The sequence below is a fragment of the Solea senegalensis genome, linkage group LG10 (assembly GCF_019176455.1).
Source record: "Solea senegalensis isolate Sse05_10M linkage group LG10, IFAPA_SoseM_1, whole genome shotgun sequence".
In the NCBI taxonomy this organism is placed as follows: domain Eukaryota; kingdom Metazoa; phylum Chordata; class Actinopteri; order Pleuronectiformes; family Soleidae; genus Solea; species Solea senegalensis.
The window spans coordinates 9,865,779-9,886,968 of NC_058030.1; the positions used below are offsets into that span (position 1 = coordinate 9,865,779).

The following is a 21,190-nucleotide window of genomic DNA, read 5'->3' on the forward strand; positions in this document are numbered from 1 at the left end:
AGTCCAGTTCCAACTCCTGGACAGAGCGTAGCAGCAAACCAGGAAGTGCCAGCACCCCCGCCAGAATCCACACTCCGCCAATAATTAACAAAGCCCTGCTGGGGCAGCTCTGTGGGGCATGGTGGCTGGAGTGTCGGCGTCCAGTCAAAACCCAGTAACGCTCCACACTGAGCATGCTTAGGCTGAACACGCTGGCATACATGTTGAGGGCAGTAAGGAAGCTGCTGATTTGGCAGAGGGGTTGCCCGAAAGGCCAGTGGTAGCCCAAGGCTGTGTAGACAGCCCACAGAGGAAGGGTCACAAGAAAACAAAGGTCAGCTAATGCTAAGCTGGCTATAAGAGAGTCTGTTAGTGAGCGGGTGGAACGAGGGATGGAGGGAGGATAGGAGGAGGAGGTGGAGGAGTGAGATGAGGGTCTGTAGCTTTTTATCTTGTTTTTCGGGGAAAAGGTCTCATGCTGAACTCGGCGTCTGTCGATGTTTTGTTCCCTCATCCTGAAAAGTCTGGTGCAACAGAATGTTTCAACTCCAGTTCGGTCTTTGCCTACGACCCTTGTTCTCCTCCCCTCGCCTCGATCCAGGTAGACCCAGAGCACCAGGATGTTGCCCAGGCAACCAACCAGGAAGGCCAGTAGGTAAATGGAAGGGATGATGGAGAAGGAGGGAGACCAGTCAGTGTAGTCACAGTAGTCGAGGGGAGGAGGAGAAGGAGAGGGGGAGATGAGGAATTCATTATCTGACAGTCCGTCCATCGCGTGGGTTTCTATTTGAAATGATTTGCCATTCAAGTAACTGAAAGTATTTCAGTATTTCCTGTTCTGCTCTGTCAGTTCACAGTCAGGAGCAAAAAGTAGATGTTTTAGATAAAACTGTTGTAGGCGCTGGTGTCAGCTGTCGATTGATTAACCTCCTCTTCTATTTCACTTCTTCTTTACATTGACTTGGATGCTCTGTAATAAAATAAAATGTGAGTGAGTGAAATTCATACTCATTTGTATCGTCAAACATTGTACGTGCACAGATAGTAACAAGTCAGGACGACATGTCATCTGCTGACATTTTCAATGATTTGAAACCTCGTTCTTTAAATAATCAAAGCACTCCCTGTAACCATGTCAGACCTTGCTTACACCTTTAAACTGTCATTGTACCACTTTTGTTTTACATTAAAGTAACAGCTTTAAAATAAGTTTGGAATAAGTAGTGATTTGTAATAAGGAGAGTGAAACCTCTGTCCTTGCACTAAGTACGTTTCGAGAGCAGGTGAAAAGCGTGAAACCTAATGATAATCAGCGACTCAAACTGCCGTGAATCAGGATCAGCAACATCAGGAATAGTTTAAACATGAGACCTTAGGTCAGTTAAAGTAATCAAAGATCAAATTTAAGTTGCACTTTTGCTGGTGCTTAATTGAATTTCATGCAAAAACAAAAACAGAAAACAAAAATCTCAGTAGAAGGGCAAAACACTTACCCCAGGCTGTTGCATCAGTGTTGGTGAAATCTCTGAGATTTTCTTAACTTGTGTCCTCTGTTCATTCAACCTGTGTCCTCTCATATCATTTTCTCTCTGGGTCATCTCTTCTTAACTCTCTCTGTCTCTGTCAGCTGGAGAAGGTGTGTCTTCTTTTAAATCTGAACACACACACACAAGCCAGACCACCCCAGCATAGAGTTACGAGACCAGCAAACAATCCCTGTGCAACACAAACACAAAAACCTCCCGAGAGACACAATAAGTCCCCCACAAATGCACACAAACTGGAGGCACGCAAACAGACATGCAAACAGGACCCTTTCCCTCAATCATGGTCACTGTGCACAGACACAAGCACGTCCACATGCTCATACAGTATTCGAATGAGTGCAAACACGGATAAACTCTTTGTTTTCAGCGTTTCACATGTTTAAACGCTTGCTCAAATGTCACGTCCCACAGAGAGCACAAACAACAACTAACAGCCCTCACAGTCGTAGTCTGACCACATCATCACAACAGAGGAATCAATGTGTGAGTGTCAGCATGAATACATTTTTGTTTCTGTCTTTGAAAAAAAGGCCTTTATACCACTGAAAGTAGATCTTAACTCACAACTATATTGCTATTTCATGGTGAAACAAATCACTTTACTTTTATGTTAAATGCAAATTCTTATTCTCTAGAGCAAATTCTCTATTCCTGGCATTTAGAGATGTTGCTATGTTTCTGCATTGTATAATTATGCATCAGGAATATTATTTAAAAAGGTCATTCAGTTCTGCAAAAGAAAAATCTAAAATACTAAAAAGCTAACTCATAAAACACTGAGAAGAGGATACAACAGCAAACATTCAAAATAGAAAGAAGCCTGAAGGATATCACATATTTATAGGATACTGCAAAAAACGTATAATTGTAGATGCCAATGTAAAAGAAAAAACGGGGAAAGAATTACAAATTAACATAACGGCAACAAAATACTGGAGGGAATATGTTTGACGGGTGAATAAGAGATAATTTATCACATCTAATATTTGAAAAGTCACCCCTCAGAAGGTTTGACTTGTTGGAGAAGATGAGGAGAACGAAAAGCAAATGACACATGACACGTTTTCTTTACATGTCCTGACCTTTTGGGTAGAGATATGATGACAATAATGCAAAAAAAAAAATCTGTTTTTGCACAATATACCAGCATATCAGTTTCAAAGATGACAATTAAAGGATCAAATATTTCAACTGAACTTTTCTTCATGGTCCCTGGACTCTGTATAGTTCTGTATCTCAGCCCCCATCACATCTAAGATGGATGTCGGATACTGTCGCTCACAATGGGGTTACAGTGTAAACATTTGAGATAGTCAATGCGTAAAGAGGAAGTGTTTGTTTCCACAGGGGCAGAGGTCACACTGCCGTCAACCTGTTGTTATGGAAACAGAGATTTTCTAAGCAAATGTCCTTTCAGTCACAGACAAAATGCAGATGAACACACACAAGTTTACATACTGACAGAGGACAAGGTAGAAAGTGTAAATACAACAGTTTTATTGAGGAGAAAAGAGTCTGAGCATCACAGTGGGGAATCAACGGGGCAGCAAATTCAATGCAGTGTTAAACAACAGGTTTGGAGCAATAGAGCTGCACATTGAACTGTGAGACAGGACAGAACTAAATGTTAGCCGGAAGTATATAACAGTCAGAATGACACTGGTCCAGGTTGTAAAAATGCAGATATGGAAATCATAACCCTTAAGTCTCAAGCAAGTCTGAAGTCATTCAAATCATGCAAGTTATAAGTCAAGTTGTATGTATAAAGTCAGACAGAAAGACAGTTTTAACAGTAACAGAAAGACTGTATCATTCATACAATGTAAGGATTGCTTCATGGTCCTATACAACTGAATCATGATGATATGACATCATTTATGCATATTCGTGGAATGTTACTGGAAATCCCAACAGAATCATATGGACTTGATATTGGAATTACTCCAACCGACCTGCAGGCTTTCAGATGTAAAATGAAGTCCAAACACTTGTCGTGTTTCGTTTGTTTAATTAAAGTTTTTAATTAAAGTTTTAATGAAAGCATGCCCCTGAAAGCAGTGCTGATATGGAGATGACTATCCTGGGGAAATTAAGAGTGGGAACTCTCATTTCTCATTTCTATCCTTTTCTGTAATAAAATGAAGCCCCATAACACATATTTTAATGTTAATGCACTTTGGTTTTGTTTTTTTATAACAATTATGTATAGTAAAGCCTCAAAACACAAGCCCTTTCACTCAATAAGGTTTTCTACAGGTTTGTACATGACAGACTTAAGCGTTAAGAGTTAATGGCTTGTAGGAACATATCAATGATAATTCTGTTCCATTAATCTCCATAAATTAGCTTCCTTGCTCCTCCGGTTTTGACACTGTCACTCAAATTTTTAGGTCTAGAAAAACCTTGGCAACCCTTCAGAATTGTAAAGTTAGAAAAGGTGCCTGAGGTTTTCCGTGCCTGTCATGGCTGCTGCTGCTGTTTATAATGACTTTTGGTACTTGCAAAGGGAAAAGATAAGCATTTGCATAATGTGCCCGAGATGGTGTGAGGCATAGAGGGAGCCGACTCCACACAGCAGGACAACTTTTCAAAGGGACTGAATGTACTGTTGGACTACAGGTTCATCATGATGGTTTACAGAGTACATCAGGCCTTCATCTGTCTGCTTGTTGTGACAGTGGGAGCAGAGGTGCAGGAAGACATATCCCCTGGGTGCAAACGGTTCCTGTACATGGGCACGCTGCCTAGAGGGCTTGAGGAGAAGTCGCTTAAAAAGATCTGCCAGTTCTACGAGGGAAAACCGCGATTTGTGACTCTGTATGACACCTTCAGCCACATCCCTGTTTATTCTGCATATACCTTCAAACGCTCAGACGGCTCCAAGAAGGCTGATGTGCCTTGGATGTATGAGCCACAGGTAGGGATGTTTTTTGAGTTTGATTTTCTCCAAAGAAATCTTACAAAATATAAATTTAAGTGTTTAAGAACATTTTGAAGAGATCATTCAGGGATTGGTTTGGTTTGGTTAATAATTATTTATCCCGGCAGCTGTCCATTGCAACTGGTCCCAGAGAGATGCAGCAGTTGCCTTCAGAAAACATTCCAAAGATGTTAGAAGCTGCGCAGGCCGTCCTGGATGACTACTCTGACACTGTGATCTTCGAACGTGGGCAGCTGAACCCAGACGAGCACCAGGCCAATCTTGATGACAAAGCAGCCACCTACACTCTGACCAATGTGGTTCCTCAGGTCCGAGATTTCAACATAGGTCCCTGGAAAAAGCACGAGCACACCATTCGCAGGCGGCTCAACAATTATTGCCGAGGCACTGCCTATGTGATCACCGGGGTCACCACTTCAGGTCACACAATACGTCGCCACAACATCGACCGCCTAGGCATCCCCACCTACTTCTGGTCAGCCTACTGTTGCGTTGATTTTGACCACAATGCCCCTTACCCAGAGCGTTCAAAGTTCCCTGCGTTTGCAGCCCATGGACTCAACGACAGGGAGAATAATAAGGTTCAGGAAATGACAGTCCAACAGCTGGAGGACTTTCTGAAGAGGGTGACTTATGTTAGGAGCTCTTTCCAGATCTTCTATGACAACTGTGTGCCTGCTAATAGTGCTAATGGTGGCCTCCACCTGCCATAAAAACATCAATCAGTTTTTGTATTATCCCTACATTCCACATCAACGTCAGCAACAAGCAACTTGTAACAAACAATTCTCTCGATGTTCATTTGAATTTAATTTAACATTTTAGAATTTTCCTGGGAATACAAAACATCTTTTTCCCATGCATAACTTGGATTTCTATTATAGCATTTAGGTTTGCAGGTAATTTCTCTTTCTGAGTCCTTGGCTGTTGGTTAACGTTTGTCACGCGTAAATTTGGTGTTTCTCATCAGCAATTTGTTCATCAATGAGTTACACTTTATTTTTATTAAGGACATGATACAGTATATTTTAATTTAACTCAACTTGGAGTCCATATACTATTTCTTTTGTGTTGCATTTCATGGGGCAATATTTTGCCTTTCATTCAGTTACCATGAGAATACCGCAGAACACACTGCTGTAGTCGTTCATTCACCTTCACTTTATCTTATGCTAATGTATCCTCTTCATGACTGCGGACTGCAAATGCCTGTGTAGTGTCTTTTGTTCAGTTGGGGGAGATTAAATCAACAGTTTTACATTTACACATTAACTGCAGCATATCTCTGCTCTCTTTTTTATTCAACCAGTAAAATGGGACATTTTCTTGTTGATGACAGTTTAACTTGGGCAGAGCATTTGTTTAATTTGTGACCACAAACTATGCTATGAAATGGAAAAAGCCCAGCTAAGTTTAAATAAAGTGTTTCTGCCATTATTGGTGATTTTGTTCATATGATTCCTGTGGATAAACAGTTATTTCTGTGTCTGTGCTTTGGCAGAGCAAGTCATACATGCTACAGAAATGAGCATTGAAATCAGAAAGATAAATGAATTATCCAAATACAGGAAAACAGATGGCTTTGGGGTAAATTATGATTCGTAATCAAATGTATTTCGAGAGGTCAGCTGTATGGTACCAGTGGCAGATGGTCATCTCCACACTGTCCACAGTGCCATTTTACTGCAGACTAATAAGAGTCTCAAATACAAAGACACTTAGCTCTGATAGCCAGTGTAGAGATACTGTGTAGGTCACATGACTGGTCAAAAGCCACTCCTGTTTCCGAGTATGCATAGCTAGAAAGATAATGGCATTAAAAAACAACAATAAAAAGGTAATTCACGATAAGAATCAAAGGCAAACCACATCCTTTGAATATGTTTATTTTCTCTCTTTAAGAATATTTTCATTCTGTTAAAAAAAAAATATTCAAAATCACCTATTTCTGTACAAACAGATCAGATGATCCTGTGCAGCAGGGATTACTTCTAAAAGGTTCACTTAATTCACAAGTTATATCATTGTAGCACAGAAAATGATTCAGAGCAAGTAAAAACATTATTTAAAAAAAAAGAAAACAAAGAAATGAAAAAAAAAAACTAAACTGCTCTTTGTACTTCAAAGAAATAACATTTGGATTCTTATTGAACCCAGTCACACACACAAATCACTCACAACAGTAAGTAGCCACAGGAGACAGGTATTTTGCAGTCTGCCGTAGCAGTCCTGTTGATACCAGTGTGCTTTGGTCTCTCAGTTGAACCAGGTGGTGTTAAGCTGCGTCTGTTTTTTGATGCTTGTGTCCAACTTGAGGACCTCTCGGATTGCCATAGTAGCATAGGTTGAAGGAGGAAGAGAGAACTCCATCCGTAGAGCCCGGTGCTTCCCCTCTGGTGGGCAAAGAGTAAACGAAAGAAAAGAAGGATGACATTTAAGAACAGGTTCATTATTAAATCAATTAGTCAGCAACTACAAAACTTTAAGGCCTGGTACAAGCTACTGCATGGCCTTGTCTTAATATTATTTCCTGGGATATTTTTAACGTTTATTTTGAGGCCGACTCATGCAAAAACAGACTGTTCTTTGAGCATTTACAATTTATTTTCAATAACTCTAACGACCTCTACATCTATGTAATTTGAATTGTCCCTATATCTATTGAATGGTAATATACCATGAGCTGCCCTTGTTGAAGTAAAAACTAGCATGAGCATTTGTTTTGTTTAAAATGATTTATAAACATAACACAGCTGTAACGTAATGTTGTTTTCTTGAAACAATAAAATGTACACATCTGTGTGCGGCAGAAGTACAACTAAATCAGTTGTAGATCTATTTTTTTTTTGGATCCATATATTTACGCTGTAGCATGTTAAGGACTGAGCCTACCTTTGTTGAAGACAGGACCAGGTTTGTTCTCCAGTTTCTCAAAATCGGTGTGTACCAGTGAGATCCTGGGGTCATCATACTGAGTCACCTCCCTGCAGCAACAACCAACAGAAACATCAAAACACACCACTTTACTAAATCATCAGAGAAGGCACTGAACTGTCTACTAACCAGCTAACATCACTGGGTCTGATGACAACTCGTCTGTAAGCTCCAGCCAGAGAGTAGTCCTTCACTTTGTGTCTCATTTTGTCGATGTCCAGCCCGTCTGCAGACAGCATGTCTCTGTAACCTTCACCCACTGACAGAAACACACAACAAGAGACCTGTACTTTACCTTAATTTATTTTTTCTTATTGTCAGTATGTGCATTTCGAGAGAATGTTCATTTCTTTCGCCTTCCATTTAAGCATCAACATTCATGGTAGTGTATGTGTGCTTGTAAGTCAGAGGTGTGGTCACTTTTTTATTAGTAGCTGCGTTTTCCAGTCACATGCAAATCACACACGGCAGGTTCTTACCATGGTGGGTGGGATAAATGACGTCAAACCCTGGAAGAGGCATCACAATATCATGGATGCTGCGACTCTCTGCCTCTTCTGCAGACAGCACATGTGCTGTGGCTTCATAGACATGTCAGAGAAAATAAACGTCAGTGGGCAGCACTTTCTGCGTGAAATCATGACAATGAAATGATCTTACAGGAACTCCAATTAGGCAGGGCTAGGCAGAATTGATTGTTAAGTCTGAAATTCTGACTGAAAGTCTGAGTTAATGAACTACTAACTTCCTTTAAGAACCAAGTCTCCCTCCACAGGTTTCAGGCCAAAGGCTTCAATTCTGCGGCTCACCATAGTGTTCCACACCAGGCTCTGGTAACTGTGGACGTACATCAGGCGGTTGTTTCGGGGAATCTGAAGAAAAATATACAGGAGCAATCAATCAGGGGAAATGTTGTTGGAGCTTCTGCTCCAAAATAAGTTTCCATTCTTGGTCACACTGCAGTCATTTTATACCAACCAGTCCAAAGGCAGTGACGATGTTGGTTTTGCCATACATAGACAGTCCTCGCAGCAGCTGTCCCTCCACACAGCGTTTGTTGGGCAGCTTTTTCAAGGCTGCCTCTGGGTCCTGAGTCTTTGCCCACTCCTCCCTGCAGCGGACCAGGAATTCTTTCTCTGCTGTAGAAAGCAAAGATGGGAAGAAAAATGTAAATGCTGCACAAATAAAAGAAATAGTTTTTTGAAAAAACAGGAGTTCAATGTTTTGGTTTTTTTTTTTGTTTGTTTGTTTTTTACCTCCGGGACGGGGCTTCAGAATCAAATCAACCACTTGATTCCAGTCATTTTTCAAAATGGCCCTGTCCCAAAAAAAGGAGAAAGCAACCAGTGTTTGTCATTAATGATCTATACAGTGGTGGCTCAACATGTATAATTTGTCCAGCCACACTTCTTGCAACAACATTTACAAACTCTAAATGAGTGTTTTGCTGACTGATACATTGCTGATTCATGTCTGGCACTGTATGCCCATGTTCACATCGACTGTATTTTTTCGATCAACATAGTGAGTCATAGACCCATATTTCAGCTACAGCTGTGCACATAACCACAAGGGGCAATACAGTTCTCTCTCATGTCTGTGTTCCTGTCACTTAGGCTGTGGTGTGTGTGACAGTGAGGGTGAACTTTTGTGCGTGCCCTTACAGATTGAATCAATTCTGTGGGAAACACAAAACAACTGCTCAATAGGGCATTGTGTTATAATTGAAATGTCTACCTGCCAACTTGTTGTGTAGAAACAGCTGTAGTCCCAAATCGCTGCATGCCAAAATAGTTGATGAAACCTGTCTGCTTGAGGGAAGTCATGGCCCGATGCACCTGCTCGTCTGTTCCTGAGATGTTCCTGATACACAAAGACCGCAAAATAACATCAGACTATACAATATAGTTAGTCTCCTACAGTAACAAAAGCATTCACAACTATTATTTATCTCAATTTTAAATGGTAAATGCAATATAAATGCAAACATTTCCCAAGAGACAAATCACAGCTACACATTAACATTCATATAAAACATGATATTAACAGCTGCTGACCTGATGACCACAGTGAAATGGTTTCCTTGCAGCTCACCCAACTTTAAGGGGTGGTTTTTGTAGCAGAAATTCCCCAGCTTGAGGTTCATGAGGCACTTGTTGAGATGAGACAATCTTTCCGCTGTGATCCTAAAATTACATGAGGGGGGAAAAAATCCTTAATTACTGGTCCTGAGCCACAAGCTTATGCACATACATCAGCAGCATAATGACAGCACAAAACATCTCCAGCAATGACAAAAGCAATCTTATTCAGTAACTTATAACTACTAATAATAGTGAATATATTACAACATTACACACTGACTTGAGCACAGCAATCTCCTGCACAGTGATGGCTCTCTTGTCCTTGGTTCCCATGTAGGAAAACATGTTGGGTCTGAGCCTATGGACATGCATAATTTAACACGTTACATTTCTTAACTACAAGCATGTACAGTTGTTCATATCAGAATAAATGAATAGTTCTCCATTTATACCTGAGGAATTTTGACAGCACATTAATGGCATCCATGGTGTCTTTATTTTCCTTGTACAGGACAAAGTGGCAAAAGCTGCCACGGTTTTTAGGCCAAAAGTGTTTCCTTGGAGCTTTTATCAAGACAGAAGAAAAGGTTGTACAGAAAAGTATTATTTACATAATCAAAAAATATAAAATGTAATTGTTTAACCTCAAAAAAAATTGTTATGTATTTTCTAGGGTGTCATTTTTGAACATGCTCACTAAAACCAACATTGTGCCTAAAACCTTTTACTAAGATCATGTCGCACTCTCAAATCAAACCACAAGATGGAAATGAATTTAAGTTATTACAACAAAAAGAGTAATTGTTATCAACACCCAACTCCATATGTGGAGAATAGGTTCTTACCTGCAGTGCTTTTGACTTCTATCCACCAGAGAAGAGCAAAAAGGGGATAGAATAATGTTACTAAGAAAGAGATTTTTACGCACTGGGGCGAGATGTTAAAAGCGAGATCTCATGCACAGACCTGAGAGAGTGGAGGTTTTTAAAGATATCATGATATTGCATCCCTACTTGTTGTTTTTTTTTGCATTCAGTCAGAAATGAAATGACACTGTCTCAAAGATTATACTAAGAAAAAAAAAGAGCGTTAGATTATAAGCAAAACTGCTGGTTAAAATCTGCCATGGAAAATGGAGTGGGCAGAATCATGCAAGTGTGCTGGTCATGCTCATGCTCGAGTGCATGTTTAGTCTTTTACTGGTCAAGGATTCAACTTTGACCACAGATGGCAGCGGGAATTAAGAGACATGCAACAAAATCCATTCTCTGATTTTCCATCAAGACATATTTAGACTGGACATTAGTTTCTTTATTCCTCACAAACCTGCCAGTGCTTTTTTCCCAGCAGCATGATATGCCACTATGAACTTGCGTCCTTCCTTCTCTTCTGTCTTTGTTTCCAGACCTGCAAATTGAGTCTTGATAGCTTTATGGACCAGTGTCCTCTTCTCTTTTGTATCATCCATCACCTAAAGGTGTCAAGGAGCATTGCTTAAAACTACCCAAAGAGCGTAAACTGGTGAAAACAGGGATCCAGTAAGTATAAACTCACCTCAATAGAGACATTGCCCTCTTTATTCTTAAAGAGTTGCAGTTCTCCGAGCTGCTTTTTCTGGTCTTCAGTCAGTACATCAGATTCCTTTGGTTGCTGCTCAGCCTCTGGGACTTCCTAACATGGAAGAAACCGTTTCAGTTTCACATCTCTAACTCACCGTCTTCAGCAACAAGGACTACCACAAAAGTTTGACTGGCATTGTTTTAGTTACATTAAGAACTAGCCATCTGGGTGAAATAATATTATTAATACTAAACACACTTATTATGCAATTGTATGTCTCTTACCTCAGCCTCTGCTGGAATAGAAAGGTCATCTAAATGCACTACTTTGCCTTGTTTGTTGATTTCGTGCACCACAAAATCAGAATATCTGAGAACAAACCACAAGAAGTTTTACATGAAGTAAAATAACCTGAATAATGAGGTTAAGCATACCGACCTTTCTTTTAGAATGCCAGAAAAGCCCTCATGGTCACTGACATACTTCAGGATGCCCACATCCACCTCAGTGAGACCATGCTTCATCATATCAGCAAAGGTCTCGCCATCCTCTTCTCCTTCGCTGGCTCCGCCCTCGACCTCTTCCTCCTCCACCTCATCATGAGAAGGCCCACCGTTTTTGTGATCGCTCTCTACTCTGGGTTTCTTTGATGGCTTGTCCTCTTCATTCTCTGGACAGCTTCTTTTCTCTCCAACCTGGAGAGGCACAGGCTCTGATTCAGCCATCAGAGGCAAGCTGTGACAAAGGGGAAACACAAAAAAATGTACATCATTTCAGAATTTACACTGGGGAGGTGGGGATATTTTAACATACAGTTTGCTGATTTCAACCCAATCAGCAGACCTATTTGAGTTAATGACCACTCTCCTCTGACATGTGACATCAAGAAGGCATTCATGCCCAGAGAACTTATGTTTTCTGAACCACTTTCTGTAACCATAAAGAGGATGGTTGTGCATGTGAGGCCCACTAGATCAGGCAATCCCTGCTGCCAAGTGTTTTATGTTGCAATGCACATTAATGAACACAAGTATATAATACATGTGTATAAGTGCTGAAGTGTAGACAGATGTGCGGTACTCTCTTATTGTAAATGGTATGTTATTCCATATGTTACTGCCCCTGACTGAAATGACAGATTGTCCAGAGGAGGTGCATACAGGTGTACCTAATAAAGTGGCCTGTTAGTGTACATGCACTAGCTGCATGTACGCACATACGGCAATCTAAAAATGATACAGTTCAAAATGCAGATAACACTGCACTGCAGTTATCACATGTATAAAGACAACAACATAATTGGTTCTTGAACACTGATGCTACTACTAGCAGACTTACTTTATGCTTTATTAATAGTTATACTTTATTAAGAGTGAGGCTCGGTGACAGATGTCTCGATAGGACAGATGTCCTGACAGCACCACTTCAGAGACTGAAGCTTGTAGCAGGAACTAAAACACATGACGAAAACACAACTATCAGCCACAACAGTGACCGTGGCTGGTTTATGTGCTGGATAGGTGTATATCCATGGCCTTATTTTGCAGTTTAGATCGTTTTCTTTGGCTTCATGTTTTCACTTATCCAACAGCACAACAATTTACCACATTACATTACATTACGTAATTATTTCCCTCGTTTGATGTTGTAGCTGATCAATGCAACCCTAACATTAACCCAAATGCTAGCCGAGAAGCTAGCACATCAACTAGCTGGCTAACTCCTCTGGCTGCAGGGGTCAATGTTAGCATCAAAGTTAAGATATCGCCTCGCTGCACACAATATGTATTCATGTTCAGTCATTTTAAAAAGGTTTACCACGCACCTATGTTTGAAGAGAGTCAGGAGGGACCGGGGAGGCTTTCGTCAACACTTTCCTCACACGTGTGTGTGTGTGTGTGTGTACGTGTGTGTAGCGGAAACACAGACTTATCTAACGCCCGCCCACTGCATACGTTTGGTTTAAGACCTGTCAATCATCAGCTTTGATTTAATTAATCTTAAAAAAGATGAATAACTAAAAAAAACATAAGTATCAACATAAGTACAATGATTATGAACTACAGCTGCCTTTTTCCTCCTTAATTGTCTCCTTTTCCCTCATTCTCGCTTCTTCTTCTTCTTTGTCTGTGTTTTACGGTAGTCCATGTCTACGTCGCTGCACCACTGCCTCCTCCTGGATTCAATCATGTATTACTGTTACGAATCATGTGACGCAGGCGCCGTGGCTTAGATGGTTAAAGCGCCTGTCTAGTAAACAGGAGATCCTGGGTTCGAATCCCAGCGGTGCCTTTTAAGCGTCCACGGTTAGTTAATATACAACCTTAAACATACACTGTGCTAAATTCAAAGAAAACCAATGACACAGAAGAATGTTTGCATTAAAACTAATTAGACAAGTCAACCAGACAGAAATAACTGCTTTAAGAAACTGTCATATAGCAATGTTACATTACATTTGTACCTGTTAAAACTAGTCTCTGATTACATATTGTCATTTTATTACTTAATACAATACATTTCTCATCTACAGCTCCTTCAAAAAGGTACAACTTTAAATGTTTTCTATTACTACTGATAAAAATATCAGTGGTAATAGAAAGCTAATGTGAGGGATTGTGGATTATTTCAGCATCAGAGATTGGGATTCTGTAACATGCAAAGACTTCACCATTCATCCCTCCCTTTCTGGTGAGTGTCAGGAAACTACAGTGGTCTTAACATACCAAGAAGGATGTTGTTCTTTGTATGTGTGGTAAACTTCGACTTTTCTGTTCAGGCCACTGTAGTCTGTGTGATACACAGGTACATGGCGTTTACTCACAACAAAAGGGCCAGTTAAAAATGTGCATCGATATGCATCAACTCTGTTTGGGTTTTTTTGACAGAAATTGCAATCATGTGATTTGTTTTTGCAAATAAAATGTGGAGATGACTGTCGTTTTAGTAGGTCATTGCGCTGATGGTCTGGCAATCCATTCTGCTTTGACTTTGTGTAATTTTTTTTATGTGACTGAGGTCATAAAGTGCAATGACAGTTAACCCACTACAGCAGACCACACTACAGCACTACAGTATACTGGAGAATAGGGGTGGGTGAAAATATCAATTTGGTGAGATATAGTGTTTCCTTCGTCGTGCAATACGCAAGGGCAAATATTGATATTTTAATTAATAAATGAAGGCGCTCTAAAGTAAACAGTCCCTGCCAGTTTCACTTGCTGGGTTTCACTACTTGATATCTCCTCAAATGAGGGAAACTTGGGTGGAAGTTACCTGACTGAAGAAGAGGGAGTTTACAGTGGGATAATGGCAGACAAAAATTTAATAATGCTACAAAATCAGATTTTTGTTTTAAAGAATGCAGTTATAGACTTAATATGCATTAACGACTACTCTAGCATAACACAGTTACTCTTCAATTAATCACTGACCACACCACGAAGTTGCAGAAATGTGTGGGCGTGGAAATGAGAGCTAGGACTGTGATTCTGCGCATGTGCAGAACCGCAAAGTAGCAGAACTTATCATAGGTAGCACGGATTGATGTAACACCTGCGCAAGATGGCAGCTGACACAAAACGAGACCCAGGCCCAAAGTACATATTACACTCTTATTCGTAAGCTATTGATACACTAAAGGTTTTACTCTAAAGCAAGTATACACTTATACGGACATACGTGTGTGCGGAATGTTAAATAACTGCCTTTAAACACTCACTGAATGTTACACGCTGGACCTTAAACTGTCATGTATGCAGTGGTGCACGCGACTCCCGCTTCAAACAGTAGAGGGCGCTCGCGTCATGCAAGGTAGAGCGATTACTGTGAGTGTTTGTGTGCGTGTAAAGAGAGAGAGCGAGAGAGAGAGGGAGACTCCGGCCGTCGCTACCCCTCTGCCTGCTCCTGCTGAGGGGAAGAGGAGGAAACATGAGCTCCAGGAAAGGTGCGTATTTCTCAGCCTCTTTTACTCGCCTATGCTCCTCCACTTCTGCTTGTATGTAACATGAAAGGTGGCGGAAGTTCCAGCCACAGAAAGGCTCACCAGGCTCTGCTGAACAACTGCCAGATCCAGAGCCTCACATCATGTGTGTTTCCCTTCTCTCTCTCTCCCTCTCTTCTCGTCCATCCTCCCTGCACCCTCTCCCGGACTCGGACGTCGGTCATGCCCGCGGATGGATGCCACTTCACCCCGGCAGTGATGGCCATCCAGGCCAGGAAGAGGAGGCCGAAAGGGAAGAAGGACAAAACTGGTCAGCATCGGAGGTGAGGAGTTAGTTTGTTTGTTGACAGCGGCCCCCGTGTCTCTGTGTGATGCCGGTGTAGACCATGGACACACATATGGTAGAAGGCGTGTGTTTTCACCGCACAGAATGGACCTCTCTCTCTGTGTGTGTGTGTATGTGTGTAAAGTTGCCATTTGCGTCAAAGCACTCAGACCACATATGGACTTTCAGGTTCCCTCATATCCACACACACATGATTTCCAGCCACATTTGCAGCTGCGGTTCCTCCACACCTTTTGTAAAAATGACCATGCTGTACCTGGATCCATGTATTTGATCTGTTTCCTTGGACTGGCGGTTTGACTTAATGTGACAGCTCATATTCATATTCATATTCAGCATTTGTTGGCTCAGCACCAGGCTGATGTGTGGAGTACAAACACATCCATTTTTATCACACAGTCTATTTGGGAATCCCTCACATGGTGTTTTGATTATGCAACATTTCTTGGATGTGGCAGAGCATTGTTTTCCCCTGTGTGGTTGTGTGTGTGTGTGTGTGTGTGTGTTGGTGGTGGTCTTGCAGGGAAAATTTCAACGTGATTTTTTCCAGGCGTGAGCGTGAATGGATGCAGCGGGCTGCCATGTGAGCTGCAGCGCAGTGACTCTGTAAAGTGCATGCGAATTGGAGTAGAGTGGGAGCTCGATCACTTCATGGCACGATACTATTGGATCGACGTCACTGGCACCATGAAGAAAGGCATCAGTTATGTCAGGGGTGTTCTGTTAAAAATCCTACATAGAGGAAATCTCCACAGTGCATCATAGTAATCTGCTGTTTGAGTTTAAAACATGTGCATCAGCATCGAGAGCCTAATTTACAGAAAAATGTATTGCAGGTTTTAACCAAAATGTCGACATTTTGATGCAAATATGCAATACATATTTGCATTCATGTGTTTCCATATTTAAAAATGTGGAAACATTAAAATGTACCATTTCAATAAAACCCAATTATAACAAATAAAACAGAGAACGAAAGAAAACAAAACGTGAGACTAAAATGGAGCATAAAATATGATAGTGCAGCATAAAATAATAATTAACTCTAAAATTAGAGAATGTAAATTGCAGAAGGTTAAATTTCAAAACCCTTCAATCGTAGGCATATGAGAAAAGCAGTGTTTTTAACCGACAATATTCACATTTGATGCTGATTTCAGTTCCACTGGTAGTTTATTCCACTTGTGTGCAGCAACACCTAAACGCTACTTCACCGCATTCGGTTTGAAGCCTGGGCTCGATTATCTGACCTGGGTCAGTAGATCTCAGAGCCCTACAAGGTTTATATTCTTTTAATATGTCATGAATGTATTTTTGGACGTAAACCATTTAGTGATTTGTAGACCAGCAGCAGACTGGGAGCCACTGTAAAGTGGAGTACTGGGAAAACTCGAGTAACATACTCTGGTACGTACACCTGTTTAAGTGTATATTCAATTTAAATTTACAATCATTTGGTTTTCAGAGCCTCAGAATAAGCCCTTTGTATGTACTTTAGACTCGGGTCTGGCTTTAACGAGATTGTACCGCTTTGTTTCTACAGCAGCCTGAATGGAGAAACCTGCTAGAGTGTATGTTTAATATTTTGTGACAGAATTTTAGTACGCAAATGAAAGACATCTGCTCCTCCATCATACTAAAAGGAGGAAACAGCGGAGTGAGAAAGTGGAGAGAGCTGTGAAACAGTGTTTGCATCCTTTCTGGTATGCAAAGGCTACTGTAGTTCCCCTCTGAACTTGGTAAAAGGAGGGATGAGTAGAAGAGTCCTGATAGGTCTGGGTCTGACATGGTTACTAATCTCTCAGATCCAAGTCTGGTTCAGCCATACTCCAACACATCCCTCTCTTTCTTGACTTAAGAAAGTCAATGATTCCTCTTCCTAAAAAATAGGATGCATTGGCTTTTTTGACACTCTCTCACACAAGTTTGCACAGCTAGTCAGGACACTGCATTTATTACTAAGTTGTACTCTAGCACTTTGATGCAATACAACATATTTGTTGTTGATTCCCCACAGAGGCAAACAGCATCATTTGTGAGCGACCACACACTCAGTTCAAACTCCACGTGATTAAATTCACAATATTACAGTCTATCGAGAGCTTTCAGATGAATTTTGAGGTTGTGAATACCACAAGAGAACCACAGTAAAGACAACATCAGATATATCAGAATGAAAATGTTCAGTTTGTGTATTTGTGTATCTGACAGAATCAAACCTGTGATACAAATGTATCTCAAAGAGCTTTGATCCTATTAAATAATTTGGACTTCAGCCAAAACAAACATAGTTATGTTCTACAGTATGTACACATGATATAAACTTCCAAATAGATTTTATTAGTACAATTTCAGTTCATTTTCACCTTCAGCGCTTACTGTTTTTGCTCTGCAAGTGGTTAAGGTTTTTTCTCAGATTCATTTTCACAAATTGAACAAAATGATTCCTTTTTTCTTAACAGGATTTGTTCTGGAACTTATTCACATTCACATGTATTTATTTTCCTTCTCTTCTCCTGTTATCAAGTTTGGGCTACCTTGTCACCTTAAGTAAATGGTTCACCCAGCTGTATGTTGTGCATGTTGCCATGGAAACACTGGTAGTATGTCTTAAGAAGGCCAGTAGCTATAACAACAGAGAAAGTTCTATTCACCATCATTACAGGAACAACAATGATGCAGTAGTTTAGGGACATGGCAGACTAGAAGGTTTTTTTTTACTTGGTTTAAAGATTGTGGCTTTCAGTCCTCTCATTGTCCTTTCGACTTAGTGTGAGTCTTTAATAAAGAGCAAAAGTTTGATCCTTTACATGGAATCATGTAAATGTGACTGTACTTGGTGTTATATGATGACAGGCCATTGCAGATTTCAAAGACAAACTCTATCTCTTTAGGGCCTGAACACCGAATGGTGCAAAGCCCTGTTGTATTTGGTGTAATTTATCCTCTTTTTTTTGTAATCTTTCTTCTTCTTATCTTTGATCACATTTTTGAGGATCTTGCCATGCATGAAAACTCTCCATCACAGCCACACTTGCAAGTCTAGGTCCAACCAGGATGACAACATGTGATGCCTCTCACTGCGCCACCTACTGGCAACAGGAAGTATGCCTTCAGTGACAAACATTGCGTAACATTATTGGTGGCCTCTCTTGAGCGCCACGCATCATGGTCACTCTGTCCCTTCATGTGTCGGGGTGCAAGGGGCCTTTCAGTGCTGCTTGCAGCCTTAGTTCCCTTTTTGTTTTGGGGCATTATATGCATCTTGTAAATTGTGACAGTGGAAAGAGATAAAAAAAAAGCGTCTGTGGTGGACCACATTGTCCATAAGCAAGTAAACAGTACACTAACCTACTACCAGTATGGGTGATTCAACCGAGGGCCTTTCTGTGGAGCTTCCCCCACAATTCAAAGCAGCTGGTTGCTTAGCTTAGCATATAGGCTGGACAAAAAGGGAAACTATCATTAAAACTCTTGAGGAATAAAAGTAAAACCAAATCCACCTTCACCCTTTTAGTACCAACAAACTGCCACTGAAACCACAGGCTAGCCTGGATTCATGCTCATTATGCAGCCATGAGAGTGGTATTGATCTTATGACCCTTGGTTTAAATAGTCCAATATTCATGTATTCAAAAGTCTAATACTCAAGCAAAAGACCCAGATTGGCTCCCCTGGTAATAACTCAGATTGTTTCTCAGGGGAATAGAGAAGCTCTACTCTCTGTGGATGAACGCCAGTGGCCCTGTGTCTCGACTCCACCTGATGTCCTCAGAGACGTGATCTTTGGCAAGCAGATTTGTTCACCTCAACCAATAATGCCTCCTCCATCAGTACTGCAGCCTGACTACATGGAGCTGCAGACCAATACCAGCATGATGGAGTGAGTGAGTAAGGAAAGAGGAGAGAGGGAATTAGAGGATGCCACAAGGCCGCTGAAGGCAGGAAATGATGGTTCGCAAAAACTGCTATATTAGTCACAAGGGAGAAAGCACACACGTTGCTAAATGGTGAGCAGCTTAATGTGGTAACAGAGTGGGAAGCTCAGAATGCCAATTAATATAAACAAAATAAGACCCATGCAGGCTGCTATGTCGGTTTATTTTTGTTATATTTTGTTATTTTTGTTGTTTGAGTCAGAATCACACTCTTTGAGATGTCAAACCAGAACAACAGCAGTTTGGCACACTGACTCGAGAAAGAGTCATGTTTATGTTTTTTGACTTAATTCTCGTAACCATGGAGGAGCGACTACTGACACTGACTGTCTTTCATAAAAGGAATCGGAGGTCAAACTAAAATCTTCAGAGAAAATTGAGCAGAACTAATTACTTGCTGCCCACAAGGATCACGTCATGTCACTATTAAGAATCACAATATTGATTGCTCACACTTGTTATGCAACAGCTAATTACACATCTAGTGGAACCACAATAGCATATGCTATATTTAGCTCAGTTAAGATCTGCACTAACTCTTGAGGAAAATACATGCACTACTCACTAACTGTATTCAAGTGTGGTTTGGGTAGTTAGTATCTGTCCACTTTGTGTATCACTGCTACGTCGCTGAAAACCACTGCTGCAAATGTGGCTGAAGTAACAAAAGCGTTTAGCTTCAACCAAAACTATATAGTTGGGAAAAGCAAGAAGAGTTTGTGCAAATAAGCCAAAACAGAGTTGGATGATATTTTGTTGTTCGCCTTAACATTAGGCAGAACTTGACAAATAAAAAAAAAATTAGTGAATCCTTCCATTTCATTCCGTGTCAGTGTGAGCACAATCTTATCTGCTACCGTTTAGTTTTTGTTGTTGGCAGTGATCAGAGTCAGCCATTGTTGTATTTAGAAGACAAGCAGTTATGCTCTCTGAGTGGTACTTCTTCTTCAAGGAAGGCTGGACACTTGAGAGGGAAAGTAAGTTTATGTAGTTAGTATTGGTGCTGCTTCCCACTGCTTAAGACCACTCTCGGTGAATAAATTAGTTGTCTATGTCGCGAGAGCGCCAAAGTACTCGCTGTTCTACATTCTGTCTAAGAATAATTGTCATATGCAAAGGTTTAGGGACACAGAGACGTGTTCTCTCATACTGTGAATGAGAGAAGTATTCATTGTTATATACTGAACTGTAATATGATCAGTTGCTTCCCCTGTGTTGTCTGGCATTCTCCCTGGTGACCACAGTGCCATTATTATTGCCATCTGGCTGATTGAAGTAGGCCTCTCCAGTAGGTGTTGAAGTAGGAGCTGAGAAAAAGCTCATAAATTCAAATAGTTGGGAAAATGTGCTGTATTGTGAGTCATTTTTATTACCTCTGGACTTAGCAGTAATTTAAAATAATTGAGTGCGCTGTCATTTTATTGAGCCTGCCAGTGCAGTAACAAATAACGCTGTATATTGCTGTTATGTGAACTGCTTCTATACTTGTCTAATGACTTGAATCAGAGACTTGGTGTTTGGATTTTTCCATTGGATTTTGCTCCCTTTTCTAAACTAGATGATTGTCTGACCAGGGTAGTTTGAGCTTGTTTGGGAATTCCTTCTGCTTTCCCAAAATGTTATCCAAGATTTGGTTAAATCTGACTGAATGAGAGAGGAGACAGAGCAAGACAGACAGCAGGGATTCCTATATTTAGAGTCCGTGTTCTACATAGGATCTGTTCAGTGAGGGACGAACAGCAAGGATTTTTATTTAATTTTTTTGCCTCTGATGTCATTTATCTGAAGTGTGGTTGAGGTCTACAGTTGCAGGCCAGTGGGTCATTACAGGGGAGGAGGGGAAAACATTAATAGGCCATGTAATTCTGTGAGGGCAGGAGCTTATCCCTGTTAAATGGCTGTGCTGCGTACAGTCACC

At 40.8% G+C, this 21,190-nt stretch overlaps 4 protein-coding genes and 1 non-coding gene across 8 annotated transcripts in view; 3 read left to right on the top strand and 2 right to left on the bottom strand.

The window, feature by feature from the left end:
• Position 1: 1 nt before the first annotated feature.
• On the bottom strand, positions 2-1,581 carry LOC122775857 (the record flags this gene model as incomplete). Its single annotated transcript, XM_044036060.1, has 2 exons — positions 1,473-1,581; positions 2-949 (listed from the first exon to the last, which is right to left on the bottom strand). A coding segment is annotated over exon 2 (750 nt), but the record flags the coding sequence as incomplete, so codon positions are not given.
• Positions 1,582-4,070: 2,489 nt separating this feature from the next.
• Positions 4,071-5,531, top strand: LOC122776046 (endonuclease domain-containing 1 protein-like). Its single transcript, XM_044036388.1, has 2 exons — positions 4,071-4,443; positions 4,575-5,531. Exons 1-2 carry the CDS (start codon positions 4,153-4,155, stop codon positions 5,178-5,180), a joined length of 897 nt encoding a protein of 298 aa, XP_043892323.1. The 5' UTR covers positions 4,071-4,152; the 3' UTR covers positions 5,181-5,531.
• A 777-nt stretch (positions 5,532-6,308) lies between these two features.
• Positions 6,309-13,103, bottom strand: pus7 (pseudouridine synthase 7). Its single transcript, XM_044036370.1, has 16 exons — positions 12,871-13,103; positions 11,484-11,780; positions 11,330-11,414; positions 11,040-11,156; positions 10,812-10,956; positions 9,938-10,049; positions 9,766-9,843; positions 9,459-9,587; positions 9,139-9,264; positions 8,658-8,719; positions 8,380-8,540; positions 8,147-8,273; positions 7,881-7,982; positions 7,531-7,660; positions 7,360-7,451; positions 6,309-6,860 (listed from the first exon to the last, which is right to left on the bottom strand). The coding sequence occupies exons 2-16, from the start codon at positions 11,768-11,770 to the stop codon at positions 6,724-6,726; spliced, it is 1,890 nt and encodes a 629-aa protein (XP_043892305.1). The 5' UTR covers positions 11,771-11,780; positions 12,871-13,103; the 3' UTR covers positions 6,309-6,723.
• A 160-nt stretch (positions 13,104-13,263) lies between these two features.
• trnat-agu lies at positions 13,264-13,337 on the top strand. The gene has a single exon. It is a non-coding gene; the product is annotated as a tRNA-Thr (tRNA).
• Positions 13,338-14,908: 1,571 nt separating this feature from the next.
• srpk2 (SRSF protein kinase 2) overlaps positions 14,909-21,190 on the top strand; it is a 54,750-nt gene continuing 48,468 nt past the window's right edge. For 2 of the 4 annotated variants that reach the window (XM_044036359.1, XM_044036365.1), the window contains exons 1-2: positions 14,909-14,991; positions 15,245-15,311. In XM_044036359.1, the coding sequence (XP_043892294.1) occupies positions 14,976-14,991; positions 15,245-15,311 (83 nt within the window). In that variant the 5' untranslated portion in view covers positions 14,909-14,975. The remainder of the gene's footprint in view (positions 14,992-15,244; positions 15,312-21,190) is intronic. The other 2 variants (XM_044036364.1, XM_044036363.1) reach the window with 1 other exon arrangement.